The 24,344-nt window shown below is 39.0% G+C and overlaps 1 protein-coding gene across 4 annotated transcripts in view; it reads right to left on the bottom strand.

Moving 5' to 3' along the window:
- Nucleotides 1–24,344, bottom strand: part of nhsl2 (NHS-like 2) — a 118,270-nt gene that overhangs the window by 43,281 nt on the left and 50,645 nt on the right. The window contains exon 1 of one of the 4 annotated variants that reach the window (XM_052147060.1): nucleotides 22,868–23,339. The exons of the other annotated variants lie outside the window; for them this stretch is intronic. Within the exon in view, the coding sequence (XP_052003020.1) occupies nucleotides 22,868–22,949 (82 nt within the window). The 5' untranslated portion in view covers nucleotides 22,950–23,339. Of the gene's footprint in view, nucleotides 1–22,867; nucleotides 23,340–24,344 lie in introns of those variants that run through there. 4 annotated transcript variants of the gene reach the window in all.

The following is a 24,344-nucleotide window of genomic DNA, read 5'->3' as shown; positions in this document are numbered from 1 at the left end:
GCAGGTACTTTCTAGACACCACAGCTCACATTTGATAAGTCCAAATAAGGAAAGAGTCACTACTCTTATGGGAAGATGCTTCAATGAAATCTATTGGTCATTCAAGAACAACCTTTGGTTATCATGATTAACAGCATACTTTAAAGGGATAATTCACCCTCAAATGTTGAGTTAATAATGACAGAATTTTCATTTTGGATGAACTTTTCCTTTAATGTCCTTATAACAAATGCAGTCTCATGAGGAATATATTAAACCAATAATCTGTATTGTGTGAAAGCCATGGATCATTTTATTGTGGCTTTATAAGGGAGTCGGTCAGGCTTGTAGACTAGGAGTCTAATCAACATTTAGATTGCTGTGATTGCTGTGGCGCACAATATTTTCTGACCCTTGCTGTGTTGAAACAAAACTCTAGAACAATCCCACGGGAAGGCATTATATGATGTCATTTGTTGCCCTGGTTTATTTCGGGTCTGGGTCCTGCAGTATCCTTTCAATCTGACTTCATACTGGGCAACAAATCCCAGCCTTCTTTAATCTTTCACAAGACACCTAATTTAAATACACACTTGTTGAAAGTAGGATTTGGCATGCTGCGTGAAAGTATTCAGAGCATTGTGTGTGTTTTGTGTGTGTTTGTGTTTGCGTGTGTGTGTGTGTGTGTGTGTGTGTGTGTGTGTGTGTGTGTGTGTGTGTGTGTGTGTGTGTTACATGCCAGATCTATGCTACACACAGAAAATATTCAAAGAGAAAAACATTTAATGAGTGGTGCATATATTGCAGACTGAAGACAGCTTAACCAATGGAAGCATCCAAAACAAGCCTTTAGTATCTTGTTCATGCATACACACAAGAGTATTAAAGAGAATAGCAGGACAGAGGCAAACATAAATTCTTCAGGGTGTGCTTCATTATGGCAATACAAAGAACGGAAATATTCTTCTTCTGTGAGGGAATAGTAGTAAAACTAATCATGTGAAGACTAAAGGACAAACCTAGAGCCTTAAATGATACTGACTGAGAAATGTAAGGTAAATTACTATTTAGTATTTAAAAAGTGCCATTTGTTATGTTTTTGATCATTTTATTTCCCTAGGTTTTTGTGCCAAAAACTGTCCTCATTTAGTTTTTCATGACTAATTTCCACACTCTCTCTGACTCTTTTGAATTAAATTAATAGTTCACCCAAAAATGTAAATTCTGTCATTATTCACTCTAAATAATTCACAAACAAAGCACTTAAATCAAATGTGGCAGCTATATTGATCACCTCATTGGTTCCCATCACATCTCGTGACCAAACTTCATGACGTCATACATGTAGTACATTTGGTCAAAAGACTAGATGAATAATCAATAATCAATAATCAACCATGGCAAAAACCCATATCAGTAGACCACTATTATGAAAATTGGGGGCATGTCCCCCTCAGTGTCTATGGTGGTTAAGGCTCTGGGTAGATGCTATCTTCACTCTGGTGCAAATAGTGTTAGATGCTATTTACACCCTAGTGCAAATAGTGGCACATGCCATGTCCACCCCTAATTAAGTACTTACAGTATAGGGGGATCATTAATGTGTTTATTGTGTTTATTTAAAATCCCACAGACACAATACACCCACTCCTACCCCTAAACCTAACCCTGACCTTCGATTACAAAAAATTAACCACTATTTTATTATAGAAACCATAGTATTACCATGGTATTTTGTAGTAAAATCATAAAAACCACAAAATTAAAAATGGTTACTTTATAACCACCATATTACTGTAGTAATACCATTGTTAATTAAATCAAATCTATGGTTTCCACCAAAAAGTATGGTTTCTACAATATTACTATAGTAAAACTACCTTTTATGTTGATTTTTATGTATTATTATAAGTAGTATTAAAGAAAATATTAAGAGAGGAGACAGGAAACAGAATAGGAAAATGCAGAATGGAACCCAGATCGAAAAGTCACAACCTCACCGGCATTACCCTCCTAGGGCTGCAACGAATGATTTTCTTTTATAATCGATTAATCTAATGATTATTAGAACGATTAATCGACTATTCACCGATTATTGCAATGTTATTGCTTTTAATATTATATTCAACATTCTCTGATAACCATTTTTTCCTCTGCAGTATAGCTGCTAAAGAAAATGTACGTTGTTTTAAAGGAGTTTTGACAGCCCTATATTTATTAGGGCTGTCAATCGATTAACATTTTTAATCTAATTAATTACATGGTGTCCTGATTAATTAATCGAATATACAAATATTTGCTGAGAAAAACCCTCATATAACAATAATTCAATAAATAATGATGAAATAATAGTTATCTTTAAATATATATATATATAGCAGAAGAGTTAATCATTAATAAGACTACAAAAAACGGCTTTAGAATACAATGTATCGTTTACTACCATATTATTGAACATAAGCCATTTCATAAGTGAATTGGTCAATCAGTTGGATATTTATTATGAGGGCTTGTTTAAGGACCCGTCAATTTCAACAAGCGTCAGAAATGCTGCGTAGCGTCTCGGGTGTGTTGCGTCATAAACATAAATGTTTAGGTCACTGTGTCAAGTTAAATATGGTTTAATACTACCCTCTCTCACCTTTCTGTTCACTTCAATCCATCCTTCACTCAAAAAAAAAAAACTCTCTCATATTAAGAAAGCTGCGTATTGTAAAATATCTTCTCAATAAGAAATGTATAGTGACATGTATTATGATTCAATAAATCATGAGCAATCACGTTATAATCTAGCTGCAGCAAATGCACACTTGTGTGACGAGCATCCCCGTGACAGAGTGTGCATCAGCCGGATGCAGTTTCAATCTCTCCCCCTAAGATCGGGACATTTGGGCAACTCATTGAAGATGCGCTGACCACACAGAGAAATGCCAGTTTCGGAGTTTGTAGTTATTTACATGACCAGCTTCCTTATTTGAGCTTTAATAAAGCGAAAACACATTAAATATAACTGTATTTAAGATGTTTCCTTTAAAGACGCTCGACACGAATGTTTTGCTCCAGCTCCACTTATTCCACAACGAGAGTGCTTCTGTATTTACTTATTGTACTTACCTCATACTTTGTGATCTACATCACCAGAAGCTGTTTAAAAAGTTTAGAGTGGATCTGGGCTGTGAGCTGTGTAATTCTTCCTCTCCTCAGTCAGCACAAACTGCAGTGCTGCTCCCACACGTCATAATTAGAGTTTAATGTGATCTCATGTTGGGGTAATTGAGATCAAATGACTATTCAACAATTAAACTTTTTTTCAAATTTTTTTTATTCTCGACATTGTCGATAATGTCAACTAATGGTTTCAGCCCTATACCCTCCACAACAATTAAATGACACAGTGCAGTTTGTCATAAATGTACATGTTTCCAATAGACTATTGGGGTGCAAATAGCTGCACTGTGTGGAAAGTATTAATTACACCTGGGTGCAAATAGTCACTCCGTTGGTATTATCTACATAGCCACCATATTTGTTTTCAGCACTTCATTAGAGATCTGATTTGAGAGTTCATAAAGACTTTTTGTTCTGTTCATTGCACAAAGTTATCATATATTTACAGAAGATGGAGAATTTATTTTGTTGCTAATGTTTTGTTTGTCCTTTTTTGAGCTTGACAAATCAGAGTCACTATTCACTTACATTACAGCAAATAAACACAGTGAAGACAGCAAAAATTCACCCATTGTGTTCCACAAAAGAAAGAAAGTTATACAGGTTTGGCGCATCATTAGGGTGAGTAAATAATGACAGAATTGTAATTTCTGGGTGAACTATTCCTTTAAGACTTGCCTTTGAGTGTGTGTAGCTTGTTTGCAAGTGCAGCATTAGACACGCAAATTAGAAAAAAAGTGAAATTGAGACCAATTCCCTTTAGATAACGTCCAGTGTCTATTGTCCCAACGACAGTACTGACAGGAAACTGCACTTCATCTACTTCCTTTCACACCACACAGACTCTGTGATTAAAATACATTTTTATAGGAGTGGATGAATAAATATGGCAATAGAAGTAGATACAGAGTGAGCAAGCTGTTGGCTGTTTTTTCAGGGAAGGACTTGGGCATGGGTGTGTAACACAAGCAGAGCATAACCCTTCAGCTTCACAATGAGAGGTCATACATTGCCAAAATCTGTGAGGACACAGCTCTAATGCTCTGATGTCAGGCTATCTTTTAAAGTATAAGCATCTAAAGTTGTTCCAAGTTTGACCCATACACTAACCATTAGGGGGGTAGATAAATTACCCCACAGTAAAGGTCACTGAGAGAAAGGACTTCTTCAATGATCCTTCCTACACAGGAAAAAAAACACATGGGTGGATAAGGTGCATCTGAAATCCTTTGGAGATAGACGGACAGAGAAGGTTACTGGAAAATCATCTGAAGCAGGGTTCAAAATGTACTTTTTCCACACCTTCTAATGGCTGGTCAATTGAGAAAACCTACATAAATATTTCTTACCAGCTATGAAACTGTATTTTTCATAAAACAAAAAACAATGCTGTCTATACATATTGGAATTATTTAGCTTTGTTTGTTTTTCCTTGCATATTTGCATGTTTTATATTCTTTAATAACAGCACAGGCTATTTAAACTGATCCTGGCAAAAAAAAAATGTTAAGGCACCCCATTTGTTCCTCATATTTTTGTTTTGGTGGCTTATGTGAGGAATATTCCACATGTGTCGCCGCCACATGGAGTTCTGGAGGTAAACAAAGGCCTGATATATTTCCGGAGAACTTCTTCATTCAGGGGTTAAATATATATGCAATGTAAAATGTTTAATTTCTCATGTTTACGTTCTGAATTCATGATGCTAATGACAAAAGAATGGTGATATCTTACTTTGGGAAGCTGTTTGAATGACTTTCACTGTAGATGGAACATGAGTGAATGGGCACTTGAGAGTATGAGTAGATTTGAAAAAAAAATTGCATAAAAATAATACCTTACATTTATATAGTGCTTTTCTAGGATACAATGTGCTTTACATAGTATAGGGGGAATCTCCTCAACCGCCACCAGAGTGCAGCATCCATCTGGATGTTGCGACAGCAGCCTATTCTTGGAGAGCAGTGGCGCAGCTAGGGGGTGGCCAATGGGATGGCCAGGCTTCGGCCCATGGTGGCCACAGCCACCCCTGGCCACCCCACTCGCAATTCTTTGTCATTTTTTGGCAAATTTTTTTGGAAATCATCTCTGTACAAATGTACAAACTTCACATGTATGCACACCAAGGTCACCACAGCTCTCCGTCCAGGGTGTCATTGCATCCACTCAACTCCCACAGGCCGACGATATACAGTGCATCCAGAATGTATTCACAGCGCTTCACTTTTTCCACATTTTGTTATGTTACAGCCTTTTTCCAAAATGTATTAAATTAATTATTTTCCTAAAAATTCTACAAACATTACCCCATAATGACAACATTAAAGAAGTTTTTTTGAAATCTTTGCAAATGTATTAAAAATAAATAAATCACATGTACATAAGTATTCACAGCCTTTGCTCAATACTTTGTTGAAGCACCTTTGGCACCAATTACAGCCTCAAATCTTTTTGTGTATGATGCTACAAGCTTTGCACACCTATTTTTGGGCAGTTTCTCCCATTCTTCTTTGCAGGACCTCATAGGCTCCAAGTTGGATGGGGAGCGTCGGTTCACAGACATTTTCAGATCTCTCCAGAGATGTTAAATCAGGTTCAAGTCTGGGCTCTGGCTGGACCACTCAAGGACATTCACAGAGTTGTCCCGTAGCCACTCCTTTGTCATCTTGGCTGTGTGTTTAGGGTCGTTGTCCTGTTGGAAGATGAACCTTCGCCACAGTCTGAGGTCCAGAGTGCTCTGGAGCAGGTTTTCATCAAGGATGTCTCTGTACATTGCTGCATTCATCTTTCCCTCGATCCTGACTAGTCACCCAGTTCCTGCCGCTGAAAAACATCCCCACAGTATGATCCTGCCACCACCATGCTTCACTGTAGAGATGGTATTGAGAGCTCAATCTTTGTTTCATCAGACCAGAGAATTTTGTTTCTCATGGTCTGAGAGTCCTTCAGGTCCCTGTTGGCAAACTCCAGGTGGGCTGTCATGTGCCTTTTACTGAGGAGTGGCTTCCGTCTGGCCAATCTATCATACAGGCCTGATTGGTGGAGTGCTGCAGAGATGGTTGCTCTTCTGGAAGGTTCTCCTCTCTCCACAGAGAAACGCTGGAGCTCTGTCAGAGTGACCATCGGGTTCTTGGTCACCACCCTGACTAAGGCCCTTCTCCCCTGATTGCTCAGTTTGGCCGGGCGGCCAGCTCTAGGAAGAGTCCTGGTGGTTCCAAACTTCCATTTACAGATGATGGAGGCCACTGTGCTCATTGGGACCTTCAATGCTGCAGAAATATTTCTGTACCCTTCCCCAGATCTGTGCCTCGATACAATCCGGTCTCGGAGGTCAACAGACAATTCCTTAGACTTCTTGGCTTGGTTTATGCTCTGACATGCACTGTTAACTGTGGGACCTTATATAGACAAGTGTGTGCCTTTCCAAATCATGTCCAATCAACTGAATTTACCACAGGTGGACTCCAATCAAGTTGTAGAAACATCTCAAGGATGATCAGTGGAACCAGGATGCACTTGAGCTCAATTTTGAGTGTCATGGCTGTGAATACTTATGTACATGTGATTATTTATTTTTTAATACATTTGCAAAGATTTAAAACAAACTTCTTTAATGTCGTTATGGGGTATTGTTTGTAGAATTTTGAGTAAATTAATTAATTTAATCCATTTTGGAATAAGGCTGTAACATAACAAAATGTGGAAAAAGTGAAGCGCTGTGAATACTTTCCGGATGCACTGTAAAAGTGCTGCCCGAACATTTCTGTGCCACCACTGACTGATCGCATGCCCCTGCCTGGCCACCCCTTTGAAAACTCCTGGCTCCGCCCCTGATTGAGAGGAGAGTAGAGTGATGTAGCCAATATAAGGATGGGCATGACATGTTCTTGGAAAATGTTTCAATGCGAACGATCGTACTGATGTAGGTACATTTGCACCAGCTCACTTATAACTCTGCATGCCGGTGTGTTCATGTTGAATACTGATTGAACGACTTAAAACAAAGTAGTAGGTGGAGCTTCAGGTCACACCTACTGCAGATGTGGACCAGTGGCAGAAAGAAGGTGTTTAGAAGCTGGTTAGAAGTTCTCCTAAAAGTTCGCCCAGACGAGCTGTTACGAACCACCGAAATGAACACAAAAAACCTTCTTTTTGCAATATAACAAATGATAGGTAATGGAAATTTGCCAAATTTGGTTCTAAATGATGTCATACCCATTTGTTTTAAGATTTTGTATGATGTATATCGGTGCCTTTAGGCAACCAAGAAAAGCATGTGATGATAAAATTTCCACTGAGGTAGTTTTTATATAGAAACTTGAGTCGTGACAAACTATATGTCTTTGATTTGATCATGCGTGTCACTTGCATCACCGATGGTCCGACTGTCGCACTTACAATTAAATTTAAACCATGTAATGTTACAGTTGCTAATACATTTACCAGCCAACTGGCAAGTTATTTTATTCACTTTTTATTGGCATTTGGCAAGTGTTAATTTCAGACCATGGTGTGAAGCTTTTTAGTCTTCCTTGTGTTTCTGTTCAAATTTATGGGGACTATTTTAGTAAAGAACACTAAAATAAAGTGAAATGTCTAGAAATTACTCTGCGTAACTTCTGTCTGCTTAAGTATGTATCTACAGTTTCGACCAGGGTCTACAGGCTAAAGATAGAGAGAACAATGAAACAGAGAGATGGATAGTGCAAGATAAGGAATGTGGACAGAATCATTGTGTTAAAAGCCACTAAATACTTTGGGGAACTCAAGAGATGAAAAGAGGATTGTGTCTGTGTGAAAGTGGAAGGATGGACAGAGAGAGAGAGAATGAGAGAGTTTGTGTGTTTGTGAGCAGATGGCTTTGCTGGAACGTATCTGTCTGTGGCAGGATCAATAGATGACTGATAAAGACAGTGGTTTGGCAGTCTCAAACATCATGTGTGAACATAAACTGGAAAATAAAAGCACACACTTTCAATCTCACAGGCACGGTGGTTTAACCCTCGCTGCAGATCTTTCCTATCGGGCATTTAGACTGTCACTCAGGCTGCGTAGCCGCCTGGACTCAAAGGCTTCATTTAGAAACTAATTTGCATAAATTCTATGCGACTTAATTTTCTCTCTCATTTTACATACATAATTATCCAGTGAGCTCTGGAAGTCTAACTTAAGAGAGTGTGTATAATACATGTGCAGAGGAAAGTGGTTGAATGCCACAGTGCCAAAAATGGCACCCAAACTTATATTGCCCCAAAGTGAATTTCTGATTTGTTGTTTTTTCCATTTACCTATCATTTTTGATATTGCAAAATATTGTATTCTAGGTCTAGTCGTTATCAATGAACATATAGAAAACACTCCCAACAACTGACAGTAGACAAGGGGGTTATAGAGCCATTAAATGTATAATTTAGCATAGTGACTGGCCAATTAATTATACAAATTCATTATCAAATGTATTATAGCAAAGCTATTATTTTGTTATAATATCATGTGCATTCAATATAATATCGTGTTGCAGCTGCAACAACCAGCTGCTTGTGTATTCGATGGTGATTTGATTTCATGGTTAACAGCCATAATTGTTAGGATTGAGAGTTGAATTTAATTGACTCAATTTAAATATTTGACATAAATGGATTGCACACTGTTTTTTATGGTTAGAAAACAATATGCCCCTTAAAGGAATATTACACCCAAAAATTTAAATTCAGTCATAATTTACTGGTATGACTTTCCTCATATTAAAAAGCTCATTCACAGTGGCACACATGTTTATGCGAGAACTTGCATTGTTTTAGTGTAAAACAACACAAGTTTTGTAAACTCAGTCTCATAGTCTCAAAGTGCTCGTAAATGCAAAAATTTGTGCTAAATTTTTTTCATTTTAATGAAAATACAAAAAAATTTGTTAACTAAAATCATATGCCTTCCGAAGACTTGGAATATGACTCATGAGCCACATGGACTAGAGCTGGGGTCTCAATCTTTTATGGACTTGGACTTGACAGAGACTTGAGATAATCTTTCAGAATCCATGGCATTTATGAATAATAATATAAAATAATAAAACAAGAATAAAATAACAAAAACGAGGGGAAAAAAATGAATGCGTCTTTGTCTGCATGCAGCTGTAGCACCCCCTGATGTCATAGCCAGAATTTGTTCCACCGTGTGGAGCACACACACATACGCACACGCACAGGCACACTCATTAGTCAACCAATATGCTTTAATGTTACTAGGGAGAATAATGTATAACATTGATTACACGACTGCCAATGTCTATCACCATGTGGGCAGAAAACATAAAGACAGGTATGTAGTGAACATACTATAAACAAAAAGCCTAGACAGGCAGTGAAATCGTACACGGCTGCTGCGTTCCTCTTTAGTCTAAGCATTTGCGCAGTCAAGCCAGTGCTTGCCTTGCAGTAACAATCAAGAACTGAATTGAGCCAAGTCACCCACATGTCCCTTAATATTTACAAAAAACAACACAAAATGAAAATTGCGAAAAATAGTATTAATATTAGGCTATGAAGTCTTTTTAGGCATATTGTGGTCAATGCAGTGTTGTCAGCTTGAACTTGAAGCCTCACCCGGGAGGTCCATAATTGCTTAATGAATGAACTGGTTAACTTTTTAAAAAGTCTTGTCCATAAATCATTATTGCTAAAGGCTTTGTTGCATCAGTTAAGAGCCACTGTTTGCTTTAGCCTAAAATGATTCAATAAAACAGCACCTACATGATGTTTTATTGACTTACTATATCTTTAATGCATTGATGAGCTGCTTAATATATTAGGATATTATAGGCAGCAAAATGTTTTTTTTTTGTTTATAATTTAATTATAGACTATAAAATGTTTTATTCAAATGGCAGAGTTTGTGTATGAAGCTAAACTTCATGTAACGAGTTAAGACGTTTTTTTTCATTACAATAAATCTATGGTAACGCAAATTAGCGTTAAAAGTGTCTAACTTTAGCGCATCAATCCTATGTAGACACGTCAAATGTTGTAAAAAAACTAGTTTGGAAACTAGCAAAAATAGCATTAATGCCAAAATTGTCACGTGACAGAATTTACATAGCAAACAGCATAGTGAAGAAGAACACTGTGGAGTGATGAGGAGACTCGACTTTTCCTCAATTTCATTAAAGACAACGACAGTACCATTATTCTTGAAGGAAGATTTTCCAGAACTTTTATGGACTGCGTGACCAAAAGGACTGGTAAAATAACCCCAGGTTATATTAATCCCATGTGATTGACATGCTGGTTAAAAACAAATAGAATAAAAAATTGAGAATCTGCATTGTCCAGCCTGTAAACATGTTATTTACAGTTTAAGTTATCCAAGTGTCTGAAGTGGATGTTGGCCAATAAGAAGACACCAGAAAAAAAACTAGCTTCTTTTTAATTGTACTGCAATAACAGTCAAGAGAAATAATATTCAGTGCCAAGGAGATTAAACAAAAGTGCCAAAATAATTAATGTGCAGATAAAAATAGACATAAGAGGAAAGAGATATGGAGGGAGTAATTAACTTAAGAAAAAGTATCATAACAAGTGTTCAGAGACAGATAAATAATGTCATATATAAATATGGGGTCATATATATTAAATGTAATATGAAGACACTTAAATTTCATTTAAAAAGTCCATGTTTTGATGGGGGTTTTGTTCTTGTTTTTTTTGTAAGAGGCGGACAGAGTTGTAATTGTTGTTCCGACTGGGGGGGTCAATGATAACAGAACAATGCAAAAAGTGGATGGAAATTGATTAAAGTCATCTTAAATTACAATAACAGAGTGAAACAGGCACATATTACAGACACGTATAGCATGTTAGCGCATAGTGCCATGAATTCAGGGTGTAAACAATACAAATTAAACATTTTCTACTGCATATGTATCACTTTAAATCAACACTGAGTGGTTAAAACAGTTTCTTTTACTGACCTCATGTGAATTCTACTCATAGAATAAGGCAAAAAGTCATCGATAACACATTTTAAGGTTATACATGTAGCTTCCTCATATTTAAATGTACTTCTAAATGCCTCCCATAGCAGTTCGCAAACATTATACCGTTGCTCGGCTGTCTATAACTTCTTTTTACCCCCGAATGAAGAAGAACTTCTCTGGAAGTACTCGGTACTACTGCTTTTTGTCATTTTTGCACATGAGGAACTATAGTTCCTTTAAGCTGTTTAGAGGGACTTTTTTAGCTCCTACTCCAGGGCAGGTACTTTTTTGGAGAAAAGGGACTGTGGGAGGTGCTGCACCCTGTGATTCGTAAAACATATGTGATGCACAAAGCAATGAGAAATGCAAGGAGTCGGCTGACAACTTGTAGCTGCTAGCCTGCTACTCAAAGGATTGCGCTAAATTTACTATTACCAAAACAGAAATAAAATTAAATAAACAAAGTATCCATTGAGTATTTTCTGTTCCACATATTATGTGTGAGAGCGTCACAGCTCCAGTAGTTTGTCGGTTTGTTTTGTATGTTTTGTCATTTTCTCTTACTCGTGTCTCGCAGGTGTGGCTGGCAGGCATGATCGGCGTTTCCACTGGAGACACTTGTTCCCGGGGGAACACTGATCATGCCACTGATTAGCGTACCGAGCAACACCTGTTCTCCCCTAATTCACTCCCTTCTTTAGCCCTACGTGTTCTCAAGGACATTCACAGAGGTGTCCTGTAGCCACTCCTTTGTTATCTTGGCTGTGTATTTAGGGTCGTTGTCCTGTTGGAACAGTCTTCATCCAAGTCTGACGTCCTGAGCACTCTGGAGCAGGTTTTCATCAAGGATGTCTCTGTACATTGCTGCATTCATCTTTCCCTCGATCCTGAATAGTCTCCCAGTTCCTGCTGCTGAAAAACATTTCCATAGCATGATGCTGTTCTCTTATCTTTGGTAGATTGTTGTTTGATGTTGAGTACTAACCTCACTCTCTCTGCCTAGTTGGTCCTGTCTCGTGTATTTGGTGTCGCGTGTTGGGTGCGTGGTTGCCTTCCAGTTTTGCTGCATGTCAGCTGGTCTTCCACGGAGGATAAATTGTCTCTGCCCGCGTGTTGGGTGTGTGGTTGCCTTCTGGTTTTGCTGTATGTCAGCTGGTCTTCCACGAAGGAAACCTTGTCTCTGCCCGCATGTCGGGAGTAAGCTCGCCCATCTCAGCTGGCCGTTGTTCTGCACCTTACTAAGCTTGAACGGAGGATTCTACGAGTCTGTTCCTGGCATCCACAATGCACACACTCAATCTTCAAACGCATACGTCAGGGATTTCCACTTGCCTGTGCAAGTAACAGACTCGTGGAATCCTCCATGCCATGCACGCTATCGGAGATCGCTTCCCGCTGCTGCAGCCGGTGCCGGGATCTTTGACTTTCCACAGTGACTGCTCTAATTTGTTGTTAATAAATCCTTTGACTGTTTCCTCTGCTCTTGGGTCTGTTGCTTGTTACAGAGAGGTGTGAGCAGATCTGCTGCGTGACTTCAACAGCAGACTCGGTTTAAGTGTTCATTACATCATCATATGGTCTCTGTTTAAACACTAAAAAAATATATAATCTTAAGTAAAATTTGTTTAGTTTTTAACAAACTATACAGAAAATAAAGTGATTTCTGGATTCTAAATAGATTTTTTTCCTGGGAAAATAGACATATATAATAAGATGTTTATCAAGAGAGGGTAACTGCCTGTTACTTTTTGTTACATTAATATGGACACATTGTTTTTCTTATTTGTGAAGTTCAAAATAAGCTAAACGACTGTTAAGTTTACAGTACAATTTTAATTCAGATTCATGAACAGATTCTTGAGTCCAACTCGGCCCCATTTGAACTTGACTCAGACTCGTCTAAGGTGGACTCAAACCCAACACAAGCATGGAGTGTATTTATGGTAATTTTGGCTTCTTTGTTAAGCTTTAAAGTCAACTGCCACTGTATTGAAAATAATGACCCACGATATTAATTAGAAATTCTCCGTTTGTGTTCTGCACAAGACAGAAAGTAATACGGGTTTGATAGAAACTGTGACAGAATGTTATTTTTTGGGTGAACTACTCCTTTAATCAAAAGTTCTAACAATGCTATGTGAATGTGTTTCATGACAGCACATCTTTAGTCTGTCTCCATTCACACCATACAGTATGTGTGAGGGGATTCATTGGAGAACGTGCATAAGTTCAGTAAGTAATAGCAAGTGAGTGTGAGATATCTGGCTCGCCATTATTATTATTATTCTGTGTTCGTGGTGGGGTAGGACTACAGCCGTGGCCAAAAGTATTGGCAGTGATATAAATTTTGTGTTTTGCAAAGTTTTCTGCTTAAGTGTTTGTAGATTATTTTTTCACATGTTTCTATGGTATACTGGAAAACAATGATAAGTGTTTCATAAGTCTTTTATTGGCAAAAATATTCAATATATGCAGTATTATAGTATTTCTAGTGTTGACCCTTGTTCTTCATAACCTCTACAATTCGCTTTGACATGCTGGATATCAGCTTCTGGGCCAAATCCTGATTGATGGCGATCGATTCTTGCCTTATTAGTGCTCGTAGTTGATCACAATTTGTGGGCTTCTGCTTGTCCACTTGCCTTTTAAGGATTGACCTCAGGTTCTCTATGGGATTAAGATCTGGGGAGTTGCCTGACCACAGATCCAAAATTTCAATGCAATGATCTCCGAGCCACTTCATTATTACTCTTGCCTTGTGACATGGTGCTCCATCATGCTGTAAAATGCACGGATCATCACCAAATTGCTCCTGGGTCATTGCTCTTGCTGGACGTTTTGATACCATTCTTTATTCATGGCAGTGTTTTTGGGCAGAATTGTGAGAGAGCCCACTCCTTTGGATGAAAAGCAACCCCTTCACTGTTGGCACGACACAGGACTCATGGTAGCGTTCACCATTTCTTCTCTGGACTATCGATTTTCCAGATGTCCCAAACAGTTGGAAGGGGGCTTCATCAGAGAAAATAACTTTGCACCAGTCTTCTGCTGTCCAATCCTTGATTTCCTGCAGAATTTCAGTCTGTTCTTGATGTATTTCTTGGAGAGAAGTGGCTTCTTTCTGCCCTTGACACCAGGCCATTGTCCAAAAGTCTTCACCTCAGAAGTGCATGCAGATGCACGCATGCAGATGCACTCACACCAACCTGCTGCCAATATTGAGCAAGCTCTGCACTGGTGGTGACACGATTCGATATCTGACTCCTCAGGAGGAGATGGTCCGGGTGCTTGCTAGACACTTTGGGATGTTCTGAAGCCTTCTTCACTGCAGTTGAACCTCTCTCCTTGAAGTTCTTGATGATCTGGTAAATGGTTCTTTCAGGTCCAATATTCTTTGCAGCAATTTATTTGCATGTGAGGCCATTTTGATGCAAAGCGATGATGGCTGCACGTCTTTTTTTAGAGTAACCATTGCTAACAAGAACACAATGATTGGAAGCACTTCTTCCCTACTTTTATAGCAATCAGTCTGCTCTTATAATCCAATCAGAATGATAGAGTGATTTCACCTGACTAGTACTTATTCACACTTTCCCAGGTGCTGCTAATATGATTAGTGAAATGATGTTAGCTCATCATTTTGTACTAGGGCCAAAAAACAGTGAAATTTGGGTTTTTGTCATAATGTTTTTGCAATTATTTAAAATGCACCTGATTACTCTGCACAATAATCTAGAAACAATATGAATCATCACCACAACAACTGAAGCAGAAAACTTTGCAAAACACAAAATGTATGTCACTGCCAATAATTTTGCCAAAAAGTAGGCTGGAATTCAGAGCTGACATATGAACCAACAGGACAGTGAAAACTGGAATGGCAAATGGGCACTGGCCCAATGCCTTGTGCTTAAATATGTTTTGTGTGTGTCTGTGAGAAAGAGAGACTGTTATGAATCTCAGTGACCCAGGATCACTTTCACAGAGGTGTTTTATGATTCAAATATATAGACAAATATTTTTTCTTGTTTTAAGCATAAACAATTCAGATAGATGTATGTTTAAAAAAAAACTACGTTTCTGTGGAGTAAGAAAAATAAAGCTAAATGCTCTGAAAATAATTATTTTTTATTAGACACAAGTTTACATCTCAACTAAATGTACCCTGTTTTTAGGATGTTTAGGTATTTTTTGTGAAAAATACTGATTAAGAAAAAGATTTCTTGCAGTAAAAGCATTTAATCCAAGCCAACACCTTCATTAGTGCAAACTGGATGAATGCTGTCCTGTACAAACCTCTCAAAACTTAAACCTGTATTCAGATATGACAGACGACAGCCTCTACAACACAAATCCTGACAGCATAAGCTCTAAAATCCTGCTTCAGGAGAGCAGATGATCTTCCATCTCAAATAAACTTGACAGCCATCCTCCTGCATTACTGTCTGACCTCAGTGTCTCTCTACAGAGTATCTTTATACTTCCAGCAGTCACAGTGGGTTTCTGTATTTAAAATATTCAAGATATGATCCTATTAGACTCTCTGTGTAACACATGCCACTTGTGGCCTACATAGAACATAAAGAAAACATAGGATCACTAACCCTACCTGTTTTTCCTCTGAAGACATCAAGCCTCTCCATAATAACATCCATAGGTGGAAAGAGAGATAGGTAGATCGAGAGACAGAGCTACTATAGTCTAGGAGCACAGACCACAAGAGTTACCAAACTTGACCGACATAAGGAGGGAAGGAGAGACAATGTTTTAGCTATTCCCCCTCTCCACTCTATTGTCAACACAGCACTGCTTTTTCCTTCCCATGCTCACTAGTGCCTTCCTGTCCTGCTGGAGGTGACAGCCAAGCAGCCAATGAGACGCCTGGAAACACTTAAAGGCACTCACAGCAGACCACAAAGTCCATCAGGACACACAGACACAGTGCTTCAACAGCTACTGTACATTAACCAACCACTCAAGCGAAACATGAGACCCATAAAAGCAGCACGTTTGTAGACAAAACACTTAAAGGTGACAAAAAAAAAAATAATAGTATGTTTTAAAGGGATAGTTCACCCAGAAATTAAAATGATGTCATCATATACTCACTCTCATGTCGTTCCAAACCTTTATATGACTTTCTGGAGATTTTAGGCAGAATGTGAAGGACTGGCAGCCTCAGTCACCAATCACCAATATTATTTGGGAAAAAAGATGCAATGAAAGTGAATGATGACTGAAAATAGCATACTGCCAAAAGGTGCGGTCACATTTAACATTTCTAAGGGGAAATTTCGCGGGCGAGATACAGTCTCAATGAGAATCCGTGTGATCATGAATGGACTTCTGGTGGTGAAGAATTTTGTGAAATTTGACATGCGAATTCGCCATGATGGCCAATAAGAAGTTGTTTTGTTTGACAGTGACCTTAGTGTGGGCGGAGCTTCGTACACCGCTACACTGAATATTCACAATGGAAAAGGATATAATTTTAGCAGCAAGTTTCTTTTGAACTTTAACAGAGTTTAAAGTGAAGCATTAAAAAGATGCTGCTTGGCAATTACTTTTTTGATGGTTTCTCATGCGCTTAATATACACCCACGCCTTCGCCCATGGAATTTTGCAGTGCCTTGGTAAATGTGACTGCGCCTAAACATTTGCTTTTGTGTTCTACGGAAGATAAGTCCTTTGTAATGACAAGAGGGTGGGTAAATGATGACAGAATATTCATTTCTGGACTATCCCTTTAAGTAGAAAAGAAATTTGAAAAAAAAAAAATAGTGATATTTAAAAGCATAAAGCAACCAGGGAATCATATTAGAATATACTGAGATATATTTCTGCAATATTGTGGTTGCATATCAATGCATTTAGAACACACAACTTGATATAGCTAATGGGATTATCTGATTGCTCTCTGACCAACAGCTGTTTAAACACTATGGTCCTAATAAAGTGCCGTTGTGGTCTTATGCTGTTGTTGCCCATTCGCCTCAAGGTTGGACGTGTTGTGCATTCTGAGATGCTATTCTACTCATTACAATTGTACAGAGTGGTTATCTGAGTTACTGTCGCCTTTTTGTCAGTTTGAACCAGTCTTGCCATTCTCTGTTGACCTCTCTCAACAACAAGCCATTTTCAAACAGAACTACCACTCACTGGATGTTTTTTTGTTTTTAGCACCATTCTGAGTAAATTCTAGAGACTGTTGTGTGTGAAAATCCCAGAAGATCAGCAGTTACAGCAAATACTCAAACCAGCCCGTCTGGTACCAACAATCATGCCACGGTCGAAATCACTGAGATCACATATTTTTCCCCATTCAGATAGTTGATATGAACATTAACTGATGCTCCTGACCCATATCTGCATGATTTTATGCATTGCACTGCAGCCACACTATTGGCTGATTAGATAATCGCATGAATATGTTGGTGTATAGGTGTTCCTAATAAAGTGCTCAGTGAGCGTATATGTCCAAGTTGCTTGAGACATCCAAGGTCAAAGACACACAGATTAGAAGCGCTATCTCAGAAGCACGTATACAATACCAAATGCCCAAATATTCAAACCAGATATATCTGTCTTTTTGTACAAAACAATCAGAGCTGATAAATCAGTGAGCAGAAATATTTTACACAACTGGAACAAATTAAACAGACCAAATACAGGTTTCAGTGTGTGGATGTGACATGACTAACGCACAGTGAGAGATTTCACACACTTCTGTAAAGATACCAGACATCTTTCTTCTGAACATCTGCCTGAATAACGAGAACTTATGTTGAATTTCTGTAAGATCATTTATATGCAGTTATATGAGGTAAAGTCAACAAAGTCAATCTCAGAGGATGACATACGAACAATGACGCAGTGTGAGAACGCACACACTCAGACAAACACTTACACATACAGGCAGCATCGAACAGGCTTTCAATTGACTGGCTTCACCACCTGTCCGTTGCCATGACAACAACTGCCCGGTCCCACTCAGCAAAACACAGCTCTCTCTTTCTCTCTCACACACTGTTCATGTCGGGGTACGGCCCTTCTCTGGAAATATGACGTCAGTGTGAAGAAGTATGAATGAAAACAAAGTGCGTTTAGAAAGGAATGTGTGTACAGAGTGGTGCATTCACAAGACAGCATACAAACATCACCGATTGTTTGAAATATGCTAAATGGTTTGCAGTGAAATTCACACTATGGTAAAGATTCAAATAATTCAAACATATCTTTTATTGATATGCTTTTGGATACTTCAGTGCCAATGCTGTGCCCCTTAATCCATCAATAACATTTCTGAGAAAGATAACAGACTGCACATATAAACTGATGGCATGAATTAGAATCAGATTCAGAAATAGAATAAAAATCAATACTAAGAATCAGTAAAATCAGAATGAAGGTGTGTCCCAAACCACACACTTCTGCACTATTCTTCTTCATTTTGTACTGTTAAGTGTGAGCAGAGTTGGGTAGAATTGCCAAAAACTGTAGTCAAGTAAACATACAATTACATAAAAAAAGTTACTCAAGTAAAAGTTCTAACAATGCAAGTGAAAGGGTACCAACATTTCGATGCTCCAGAAAGCACAGAAAGGCAGCATTAAAGTAAACCATAAGCCTTCAGTAGTTAAATCAGAAGTGATATGATATGTGTGGGTGAGAAATAGATCAATATTTGAAATGTTTTACTATACATTCTTCTCCCTGCCCAGCAGGAGGCGATATGCAGTGAAGAATGCGAATCACCAAAAACACAAGAAGAAGAATGTGAAAGTGATCTGTTTATCATCCACACCTATCACATCAGACATTCTTCTAAAAATCTTAATTTGTGTTCAGCAGATGAAAGAAAGTCATACACATCTGTGATGGCATGAGGGTGAGTAAACGATGAGAGAATTTACATTTTTAGGTGAAGTATCCCTTTAAGGGCTCTTGTCAGATCTGGATGAATTTGTCAATAAGAAGAGAGAGGTTTGGAAACGTTTCTAGTAATTACTACGGTGAAAACGTGAACTTGTCCCACAGGGACATTATATATAATTCTGAAAAATAATATATAAAATGTTTATTAATGCCTACTTTCACTATTTCATAGCTTTTAAACTCATGATTGGATTCTTATTTCAGTGTAGTTACAGTTTTCAGTGTCGTAAGCATTTAGAATATTAGTTCTGTACAGCAGTACCGCCGCTCAATAAACGCAGCGTATGCAGCCTGCTTAGGGCACCAACCCCTGTCGCGGAACACTTGCTGTGTCTGAAACTGCCCCCTATCCACTATAAGGTGCACTATTTCAGGTGTCCGCCATTTTGTAGGAGTGTCTGAATTCTGAGTGAGCCACTCGTTCCCTAATTTTGTTCACTCATTCTTGCCCATAATGCACTCTAATTTTGAGTGTACATTTGATGTACACTCAATGATGGTTAATTGCCCATAATCCACCATGGGGAAGACATACGAGCTGAGAATTTACTGCTTCCTTCACTCCTGCAATGTTTTATTTCATGTTGAATGTTGTCACACCTCCACCTAACTCTCTCTCTCTCCCCCATTCACGTTTCACTATCCCGAGAACTGTAATCAACCATGCACCTCATCTATGACAGCATATATTCTCACGTCAGCCCAGTATTCATTGTCTAGTCTAAACTAGGACTTTACAGACCGCACTACGCGATGTTGTTTACTTACCCGCATAGCTTTTATCTTCATCATCCTCCCTCGCCTCTGCCTTCGTTCATCAGTGTTCATATAGTCTGCTGCAAGTTGCATCCTTGTCTACTGTCATCAAGTCTTTCTCCAGTTAAGTTTTCTACCTGTTGTGCTTCTCAGTGTTAATAAAGTTTCCGCATTTGGGTTCATCCTCAGTTAATGATGTACAATAGATAAAATGTGTTTACTTTGTATATTAAAATATACATTAATTGCTATACGATCGCCTCGTTCCCGCACATCTCTCACGCACGCCTCTCGCTGTGCACACGCACAGAAAATGAAATGCTGTCTGTTCGCACTCCAGTTGTCAATCACACATTCCGCAGAGCAAAAGGTATTTACACTTAATATGGAATTTTACATGGATTCATGCAGTTAATCATTCTGAATTAGCTGCAATAGGTTTCAGTGCGAGAGCGTGGGGTAAATGCATAAATACTGCTCATGACATGCGGGACAAAGCGTACTGCTATATTGCTGCACTGATTTAAAAACGTACACTTAAAAATGTATGTCATAAGAGCCCATATTTAAAGAATCACCCTGAAAATGGCCATCACATGGTCACAGAAAAGCCAGCGTAATCATTAGATCCACAACTTAATTCGACGTGCTGCCTTAAGTTGGAGCTTCAATTTTAATCTTGAAATATCTGCTTGTCTTGGTGTTAAATGAAGGCACTGAATGACAAAACTATTCTTTTTTTAACTGTGCGGAGCAAAGAAAATGTTTCACTTTTGAAGAGCATGATGCAGCAGCAGTGATTGACTTGGCTTGAGTGATAGTCTGTGACAGCGCACACAGCTGTGTGAACTTCTGCTGTCGTAAATGTCCCATTCAATAATCTCTCAATAAATTACACATTAACTAAAATTAAACCTAGTAATGTAACAACAGGAATACCGCCCATTGTAACAAAGTAAATGTACATTTTTCATTCTAAATTTACTTGAGTGAAAGTAAAAAGTACCCACTTTTAAACCTACTCTAATGTAGCAGGTTACTACCCACCTCTGAGTGTGTTGTACACTGAAAATGCAACTAAAAGTAGTGTACTATGAGTACCCTGATGATGTTCTTCTTCATCTGTCAAAACAGAGTTCATGCACTCGCGAATTGCCGTACGTTGCGGAAGGGGTGGAGTTGCTGCGATGCTGGTCCGAGAAAACAATCGTAAACAATGGAGAATGTAGCAACTAGCGAAACTTCAAGACAGCACCTTACAAATGTGAGTTAAATGTTTTACCATCACCCCACACTGTGTGGATATGTACATTGTTTGAGATACAAATGTTGAACTGAGGCTAGCCAAGCGCTAATGCTAGGATTGCAATTGCATGCGTTTGAAACGTCACTTCCGTCTGCTGCTAAAGGCCGAATGCGTGCTGCATTTAGGATGATACTATGCTTTGATAATGTATACACTACATGGCTGAGTGCATATTGTATTCTTTAAGAGCAAAGTGTGTAGTGCATCATTTGGGACACAGCTTATGTTATAGAATTAGAATCAGTAATAGTGTCTGCATCCAAAAATGTAGGCAGCTGACTTGCTGCATAATCAGTTAATGACGGCTTTTTTAAATGAATGGAACTCTTAAAGAATCTGGACTCAAAACAATTTGAAAAGCACCTTATTTACATCCAACCTCCATATACAGCCTCTGAAGGCAGCGTTTTCCAGTTTTCGGACGCAACCAGAATCAGTAGAATCAGACATAGAATTATTAATAAGAATCACAATCAGTAGAATTGGAATCAGAAATAGAATCGGTAACTTTATTCTGAAACACTGTTTCTGAACCATACAGTAAAAACATACAATGCACAGTGGACACTGGATAAGAAACCAGTCAACCAATATTTATAAATCAAATCCTGAAAGACAAAAATGTGCATGCTTTATTCTGCTATGTCAAAATGTCTATAAGCTCACTAGTTTTAAGCATCATACATAAAAAGCTGGTCATCTCTGTTCCCTGGAGTAGGTCTATGTGTGTGTTTTTGTGCATTCTGTTTAAGATTTGTGTACGATTTTGTGTGTAAAGTACCAAGCTTGATCTGCGATACTAGTGTCCAAGATGTTGTCGAGAGAGTGTGATTGTGTTAGAAGATATACATTTGCTTTCACCTGTTTAGTGTGCATGTGTGTCCTATTCTCTCATTCACAGAGACAATGACACTATCCTGATTGCCTTCGGTAACTGCCTTCACTCATCGCTTGTCTTAAACCTCTCTCCTCCCAATCCATTTCCTGCCACCCCTTTCCTTCTCATCTCATCTTATATTTTATTCCTCGTTCTCTGATCCCTCTCATTCTCATCATCCTCTCTTCTCAGAACTGGTCACTCCTTTGGTCCTTTTCGCCACCTTTTTTGTATAAAGAGAAGAAAGCACAAGATGATTCAAAGAGCTCACAACGATTACGAGAGAGAGAAAGCAGTGATTTTAAAACCTTACAATGACCCTGACTATGAAAACCGCATATTTTGTGTTTTGAATACATGGGATACAAGTGTTCCAACAAGGCTTTTTCACTAACTTAACCAGCATTACCAGAAAAAAGCGTACTAGTTGACGAGCGTCACCTGCTAATTTTTGCAGGCGTACAACATGGCTATGCTGGTCCACCAGCGAGACAAGCACCAAACCAGCATAAACCAGGAATTGCATGCTGATTTACCTGGTCTTTTCAACATGGACAGCCATGTACAGCTCAACACTGACTAGCCAATAGAAACCAAGCACTGACACTAACAGATATTCTCACACGTGCACATGTACACACACTAACACTCAAACATACTGAACACGCACATGAATGCACATAGACAACCTGAAGACATCATAAATTGCAGCAAAATAAAACTGTGACATTGTAAAAACAATTTCACCCGTATGTGTATGTGTTAGGCTTACATGTAAGGTAGTGTACATGTATGAGCGTTTGCAAATCTGCTGCAGGGTGTCCACATGTCTAGGTGTGATGTGTGTGTGTGTGTGTGTGTGTGTGTGTTTTACCTGTTGCCCCTTTGGTTTTATGCCTCCCTTTGGCCCGCCGTTGGGAATTGCCCATAGCTCCGTGTTTCCTGTCCCAAAACATCACCTCATCCCAAGGTTGAAGCCACACAAATTGACAATGACTGAGAGTGTGTTTGTGCGTCTATGTGTGTGAGCACAGCAGTGCATGCATGTGTGTGTGCCCGCTTGACACGGAGAAGTCGGCGAGACTGAGTCTGTTTATTTGTGTGAATGTGAGTGTATGAGGGTGCATGTGTGTGTGAGAGTGTGAGAAAGAGAGAGAGAGCATGCGCTCTATCCTGTTTGATTCCAGCGATCAGAGTGGAGGCACTGTTTTCATTTCACTGAGAGCCAGGGAACGCTGAACGTATGGAAAAAACTAAATGCTGAAAGTGGAAGAGAGAGGGAGGGAGGGTGTAGATAGAGGAGGGAGGTGGATGCTTTATCGCCGCTGAGTGAATCGGAGGAGAGGTGGAGCTGTTGCAGTTGGAGGGGATCAGAGAGAGAGAGAGAGAGAGAGAGAGAGAGAGTGGAGAGAAGATAGAGAGGGGGACAGAATGAGGAGCAAAGATGCGGCAAACAAGGAGAGAGTGAGGTAATGATAAAAGAAGATGAGATAATGAAAGAGGTAGAGGGAATGTGAAATGAGAAACATAGAAGGGAGAGAGCTGGAGAGGAATACTGAGAGGAGGGGAGGTAAGAAAAAGCAGACATTATAAGGTGAAGAAGGAGAGAGAGCGAGAGAGAGAGAGAGAGAGAGGTTCACTGTGAGAAAGGTGACGTAAGACGACGGCAGTAATAGTTTACTGTCACCGCCAATAACACAAAGATTTGCTACATGGAATCTAGTGTGCATTCAAAAACGATGTGCGTTTGGTGGCGGAAGGATGTTTCCCAAGGACAGATGAGTGTCAACTTTCTTATTCACAAAAGGAAAAGATGGGAACTAAGGTAGAGAGTAATAAATAGCGGAGGATAATAAATGAGTGTAAAATCCTGTTATGAGCCCAGGCTGCTTGTGAGAGGAGTTTGCTGACTGGCTGCAGACACACACACATGAATACACACACACTGCGGTGGAGAGGGCAGGTCTCTCCCTCTACTGCAGGCTGAAGCTTTAGCATTCTAAGCCACAACACTGTTCTCCATTATCAATTCATCACAGACATCTGTCTGGTAAACATCACATGCCCCGCCCCTTCTCTCACACACACACACACACACACACACACACACACACACACACACACACACACACACGCACGCTCACACAGAGGTTAATTCTGCAAATATGTACACTCACCTGCTCATGCTGACTAAAAGGCTCAAATGGTGTGAAATCAATATGGTCTCATGCATACATATCTCAATTTTACAGTAATACTACTACTACTAATAATAATAATCAATAGTAATTGTATTATATCTAAGCAATATCTGATATCTGTGAGGCTCTGTTTTGCAGCACTTTATTTGA

The sequence above is a fragment of the Xyrauchen texanus genome, chromosome 2 (genome assembly GCF_025860055.1).
Source record: "Xyrauchen texanus isolate HMW12.3.18 chromosome 2, RBS_HiC_50CHRs, whole genome shotgun sequence".
NCBI lineage: Eukaryota > Metazoa > Chordata > Actinopteri > Cypriniformes > Catostomidae > Xyrauchen > Xyrauchen texanus.
This window is presented reverse-complemented; position numbering and strand designations above follow the sequence as displayed.